At 33.5% G+C, this 6,741-nt stretch overlaps 1 protein-coding gene across 1 annotated transcript; it reads right to left on the reverse strand.

Moving 5' to 3' along the window:
* Window positions 1-1,546: 1,546 nt before the first annotated feature.
* LOC143632508 (uncharacterized) lies at window positions 1,547-5,794 on the reverse strand. The gene is made up of 12 exons (XM_077101013.1): window positions 5,447-5,794; window positions 4,213-4,538; window positions 4,082-4,126; window positions 3,918-3,995; window positions 3,703-3,805; window positions 3,188-3,276; window positions 2,949-3,060; window positions 2,818-2,871; window positions 2,687-2,735; window positions 2,354-2,454; window positions 2,120-2,238; window positions 1,547-1,994 (listed from the first exon to the last, which is right to left on the reverse strand). Exons 1-12 carry the CDS (start codon window positions 5,792-5,794, stop codon window positions 1,646-1,648), a joined length of 1,773 nt encoding a protein of 590 aa, XP_076957128.1. The 3' UTR covers window positions 1,547-1,645.
* Window positions 5,795-6,741: the final 947 nt, after the last annotated feature.

Consider the following 6,741-nt stretch of genomic DNA (forward strand, 5'->3'; position numbering starts at 1 on the left):
ATTATCTTTTTTATATGACTTGAACAGAACAAAAAAACAAGAATTTCTATATTGGTATATAAAGGATCCCTATAAATTTCCGCCCTTCAAGAAAAATATTTCTGGGTCCGTCACTGGTTTCAACCTTAGTGACTTACATCTTTGTTAAACATTATAGGGATAAAAAAATGGTTCTAATGGAACCAGTTTTGGTAGAGTTGACAGCTTGATGAACGAAGACAAGAGCTGGAGTATAGAATATCACAGGTAGTACAAAACATACTTGCTTAGTTAATAGCTAATAGTTAATCAACTAGGTGTGTATATATATGTTGTATAGCTGAAAGCAGAAATAACAGAGATTAATGAATCAAGAGAGGGGGAAAGGCCTTTCGTTCAAGAAGTCGAAGTCAAAATCGAAGAGCTGAAACCGACTATTAAAAGTCTTAGAGAGCACCAAAGGTCCCTAAACAATATAGTTATAAAAAGAAGGATGTGTCTAAGAAAATGGATGAAAAGGTACATATTTTATTCATTATTAAAGAAGTTTTTGACAGTTTTTGTGAAATTATTGTCTTAAGATTATGATCAGTTAAGTTAAAGTTTACAATTCATTGTGTTTGTCATAGATTTCGGTTGCTGAGTTTGCTTTAGTTCAAGCTGCTCAAGAAAACGCCAGCTTGCGTTCCAAAATTGTTCAATCTCCAGATAAACTACAGGTACAAGTTATTCAACCATGTAATTTTTAAACTAGTGACATAGGCGCAAACTTTATTAAACTGTATGTTGATTAATATTTTAAAGAGTGCACTGGTGGAGAAAACGACAGTTAAAATTGAGGCAAAGAACGCAGAAAGAGCAGCAATGCAGTCTTTTCATGAAAAAGCTGACATCCTAAAACTATACTCAAAGGTATATAAAATATATTTTAATGTGCTTGCGGCCTGTAAAGGTGTTCATGAATTATTCGGCCGGAAGTTAGTTTATGTAATAAACGAATAAACATGAACAAAGTTTTTGTTTATTTTAATAAACAAATGAACATAAATACACATTTAATTCATTCAATTCATCTATGTTTGTCCATTAGCGTTCTTTTATGTGTGTTCAATTTTGTTTGTTTAAGTCTATATGTTTATGTTTGTTTGTTTGTGTTTACGTTCATGAGCTATTCATTTAGGTTTCAAACGACTACGAACATGCCCTTTTTCTTAAGAACGAACATGAACAAAGAAAATGTGTTCGATTATATGTTCATGTTCAATGACAATGAAATGAACAAACATGAACATGCCCTGTTCGTGTTCGTTTACAAGCCTAAAAGTAAAGCATAATGATATCTCAGGTTAGCAGGAAAATGAACAAACATTTGAAGCAAATGCAGACATTACAAGAGCAGGTTTTGTTTCATGTTCTATAATTTACATGGTTTTAGTCAAATGGAACAGGTATATTCTTGAAAGGTTTTAGTTAAAGAACGGCGCATCAGTATAACCATTTGGGTCACATTTTTATTTAATGATTTTTTATAAAAATGTAAATCTTGTGACAATCTTAAATGAAAACTTGGAGACTGTTTAACTTTAGTTTGTCATTTAATGAAAATGCTTACAAAATTGGTACATGTTTTACTAAAAACCAATGTGTACAAGTGCATAATATTATTTTAAAGGAAATTTCTTTGGAAAGTTCCGGAAGAAAAACGAGAGGTCAACCCTTGTGCCATATTTTCAGCATCTAGTTTGACATTTTGTCGTCCTGCTGTCAAATCTTTTTCGCGATCCCATGGCTTCCAAGGATGCTGGCCCTCCCATTCTTGTTTCTGTTTTTCTTGGTCCCCCTTTGACTTCTTCTTTGACCGAACTTGAGTTGACTCTTGATGCTTTTCCACCAATGATTTTGACCTTTTAGCTTTATTGTATTGGTCCACCAGTTCTGCATCAGCGTTGCTTGCTTTCTTTTCTTGATCATTTGCAGCAGCAAGTGCTGCAGCCTCGTTATATGCCTCCAGATAACTACCAAGTCACAACATATTAATTTACAGGTCTAAAGCAACCTTGTAATCTTAACTAAGTTGAAACGTATAGAAGAAGGTACTTTAGACATTATTCAAATATGGTAGAAGATAGTATTGACATACTTCATTTTAGCTTTCTGGGCTCTGTCCGAAGGCGTATCAGTCCAGGCACTAGTATCACCCCGCCCTTCTCTAGAAGTCCTGCTAAAACTTTTTGTTGATTGTTGTGTTGCTACACCAGCCTAATGACATGAAAGCATCAAATAAATTTCCTTTTGCAAAATAAATAAATGGATCCAAAAATGATAAAAGCAAAAATACAAGAACAGATAGAAAAGTATTTAAAAGAAGCCTTACTTTCCTTTCAGGAGGAAGTGTTGTCATCCATTCATCTCTTCGTTTTTCTTCTTTCACATCCATATCTGCTAAGAGTGCATCATCACCCTCCATAGATATACCTGAAAACAAGCAACATTGTATCCATATAATTAACTTTTTGTGTGTGTGTGTATGTATCACAGTTAAACCATCTCTCTATGGCCTCTATCTAGATACCAATCATACGAACTTGAAAATCCAAACATGTATTTCAGAACGAAATATTGAAAAAATTAATAAAAAATCACAAGATAAATCAATATAGGCCTCCACCATGCAATATAACACCGAGATACATGTATAAAAGGTCACCTTGTAAGCGCCTCCATTGTGCTGCTTCACGCATAGCTTTCAACTCCAACTATAAAAGGAAAACAACATTTAAATTAAAAAGATATTTTAACTACTAAGAATATTTTGCTAAAAGCCAAATAAATGTGTACCTTAAATCTTTCTTTTTCCTCCTTCTCGTCAATCTTGTCATCCATTGCTTTACGCTATAACCAAAAACATGGTAAGTAAACTAATTAAAATCACAAACTCCCCAAGTGTTCACTAAATATATAATGCCAACCTTCACAGGATCTTGTAAATCCTTAAAAGCTTTATTCAACTTGATAAACGCTTGGTTGGCTTCTGGATGAGGACACTTGTCAGGGTGAACCATGAGAGACAACTTCCAGTATCTGAAGCAATTAAACAATACATTACTCGAACATAATCAAATAATATTTACAAAAAGCCTGCACTATCAATTAACATAATGGAACTAAAGATGATCAAGTGATTGCAACAATGTTGAAAAAATCTTGCCTTTTCTTAATGCTGTCAGCTGCCATATTCCTGTTGACTCCAACAACATCATAAGGGTTATCGATCTCTGCTCCCATTATTCTTGTGACCTAATAAGATAAAAGTCAACAAATTTATATGCTACAGTCAACACATGTACAGGGGGGGGGTTTTGGGATTGCTTATTTTCATCAACTTATAACTTATTAACTTTTTTAAAAGTTAAAAGTTGTGGATTGCTTATGTTGTGAGAGGATAAGTTAATAACTCAGGATATTCTGACTAACTAACTTTTGACAAAAAGTTATAAGGAGGTGAAATAAGGAATCCCAAACACCCCCACAATATACATCAAGCAAATTAATCAATATGGTCTGAAACAATGATTGATAAAGATGGCAAATTTAGATAATCCAAATCCATCTATCCCATAATCTTAAGTGCATTTATTCCCTTTTTAGCTAAGTTATTTGACTACTCTAAAGATGAAAAGTAGTTAACAACAAACAGATTTTAAAGCAAAGACAAAATGAGACCTCCTCAAAACGCTCTGCATCATTTGCAGATGCAGCCTCTTTGACTACAGCAGGAGGTGGAGGTCCAATAAATAGTTCATCATCATCACCAATTTCAGCTTCCCTACATTTGAATTAAGATATGTTAAATAGATGCACTTAAATTTCATTTCAAAAATGTATCAAGAAAACAGGTATACTTACGATATTATATAAAATTAAAGATGTTATCATACCTTAATTCAGCCTCTGCTTCGGTTAACTTAGCTGCTGCAGCAAGCAATTCAGCAGATGGCATAGCAGGGCCAATAACCCTGAGAATTCAAAAGCAAGTTTCTTGAGTAAACAAAAAAGATAAAAGAAAAATTAATAACTTTAAATCTATAATGCCTCTAATTACCTCTTAGGAAGCAGTTCAGCAGATGGCATAGCAGGTCCAATAACCCTGAAAACTCAAAAGCGAGTTTCTTGAGTAAATAAAAATAAAGAAAGAAAAAATAATAACTTTAAATCTATAATGTCTCTAATTACCTCTTAGGAGCTGGCACTTCATCTTGTGCACAAGTAGGATTAGAGCCACCATCATCAGGTTTATGCTCCTCATTTGTTTGTTCAGTGTGTACATTATTATGTGGTTCATGATCATCAATGGTACTCGGACCTTGAGATTTTGATTTAGATATAACAGATCCAACAACCTCCAAAGTTGGAGGAACACCAGAAGGTAACAAAAAGACTAGTTTACCCTTTTCTTTGAGGCTCAAGGACAAAAACAACTTTTTAAGATGTTTTACTAATGACTTCTCAGATAAACCAGATATATCAACTGCTTGTCCATCATCAATCATGCGCAGAAGCTGAGAAAAAATCAACTTTTCAGTAATTCTGGAAAAACGTATTTTTATATAGATAGTCAGGGAAAAAAACAAGTAAACGATTTATTTTCACATGTGGAAATAAATTATGTTGTTTTCAATTATTGTTCTAGATATCTAGTTTAAGATTGATGCTTTTGGAGGTAAGATCAAACAAATCTAAATTCTATAAAGCTTTCTATATCATACTCAAGTGACCAACCACTTATAATATAAACCCTTTGTCGAATGCCTTAAATCGATTCTAGCATTCTAGTTTAACTGATTTTCAGCATCTCAACACTAAAAAGATCTTAACTTATCACATCAACATTTACATCCAAATGATTAGTTGAGTAGCCAAAAAGACATCAGTCCAAATGCAAAACCATTATCCACCAATACTAATCTGCGATTACCTAACAGTTAAGAGATGAAAACATGTTTCACCTAAACGTTGCAAAAATCCTAGTCAAAGAACCAGTTTTCATGTTATTCAACAATGTTCACAAAAAAGGGGCTATCATGCTGTAACTGTAGTTAAGTATAATTCAACAATGTTCACAAAGAACCAGTTTTCTACAACCTATGATACTCCAAAATCTCCATAATTAATTCCAAGTCCAAGTCCAAAATTAAACACCTATTATTATAGCCTTAATCCAGAATAGTTGCTGAATTGTGAAGTGAGAACTGATTATATAGCAATAAGATTTAAGCTGTAACAATTTCCATAACAATCCAAGCTAAGTTTTAGAGGTAGAAAGCAAGTGAATTGAATTGAAATGTATGAAATTGCAAGAGTGGAGAAGATGAATCAAATGTTTTGTACCAAAAAGTAATAAAAATGGTATTCTGTGATCGAAAATGAAGCATTTAGATAAGAAAAAGGAGAAAGAGTAAAAGAGTACCTGCTGTAAATCATTTGCAACAGCAGGGAAGTCCTTCAATATATACTTCACCACATCTACTGGATCTTCATTCAATTCATTATACTCTGAATCTGAAACCCTAGTTTTGGACTCTCGATTTGATCTCCGGCTACGTTTTCGATCCTTATCTCTCTTACTCTTCTTTCGCTTCTCTTTCCTCTTCTCCTTGTCTCTCCTCCGGCGCCGCTTCGAAGAGGACTCATCGTCGGTTTCGGAAGTATAAGAGGATGAGGATGATGATGATGATGATGATGATGAGGATGGCGATGAAGAATCTTCTTCTTCTGAGTACCTCCGCTTCTTCTTCTTCCTGGATGTTTCCCCCATTTTATTTGATTATCGTCTGGTAGGTTTTTCAGGGCAGAGACGACGGCTTACGTAATTAACTAGTGACGGACGGAGGAGTTGATTCAAGTTAAGTAATTTTATTTTTTACTTTTTATACACTTAATTAACTAGTTATTTAATACAGAGAAAATTCCCTAAATGACCCTAAAGAAGAGTGAGAAAAAAAAATGATCACATTTAAGTCAAGATTCTCAAAACAATTCAAAAAATATGTACTGAGGTGACATCTTGGAGAAATATACGACGGTATTTGTTAACCAAACAAAAGCTGACACGTGTAAAGATTCTGACACACCATACGAGATTTTTAAAAATATCGTCTTTTCCGACCATATTATTAACTTAATTATCTTTTTAAAAAACCATCTCCCCAGACGGTTTTTTTATGTTTCTCGTCTGGTCCGTTCATATTAATTTTTCTTGAGATTTGAGTTTTTTTAATTTCCTCTTGGTAGACGCATTTTGATTGAATTTCATATTCCAAAGTTTCTTATTTTGTAAGTTCAAATCCTCTTTTATTCTCCTATCTATATCTTCATCTTCTTATATCTATAACCATCTATAATCCATCAATCTCGTAACTACACTTTAGTGAAATGAAGTATAAGAGAGGAGATCGAGTAGAGGTTGCGGATTTGGGTCCCGGGTTTTCGGTTTGCCATCATTGGTTTGCCATTTACCACCATAACAAACTACAATATTATCAAATTCAATTAAACTAATTGACAGTTAACTAGAACTTGAAGATAAAAAAGATGAACATGAAGAGATGAAGATGAATCAAATACTTGAAGAAGTTGATAGTTTAATTAGGAAAGTGGGGTCTATCTAAAAATAATTAAAAATACCGTCGGAATAGACGAAATGATAAAAGACATGTTCGGTAAAGACGGAATATGAAAAATCCTATCGGTCCAGACGATATT

This window comes from Bidens hawaiensis, unplaced genomic scaffold (assembly GCF_021521415.1).
Source record: "Bidens hawaiensis isolate Kalapana, Puna unplaced genomic scaffold, B.hawaiensis_p1.1 tig00000512_1, whole genome shotgun sequence".
NCBI classification, from domain to species: domain Eukaryota; kingdom Viridiplantae; phylum Streptophyta; class Magnoliopsida; order Asterales; family Asteraceae; genus Bidens; species Bidens hawaiensis.

Bases quoted from the DNA above. Each gene is read 5' to 3' on its own strand.
- LOC143632508 (XM_077101013.1), bottom strand. From the start codon at position 5,794: ATGGGGGAAACATCCAGGAAGAAGAAGAAGCGGAGGTACTCAGAAGAA. The intron at 4,539-5,446 runs GTACTCTTTTAC...ATTTTTTCTCAG, and splicing joins TTGCAAATGATTTACAGCAG to CTTCTGCGCATGATTGATGA. The intron at 2,455-2,686 runs GTGACCTTTTAT...GCTTGTTTTCAG, and splicing joins ACAATGGAGGCGCTTACAAG to GTATATCTATGGAGGGTGAT.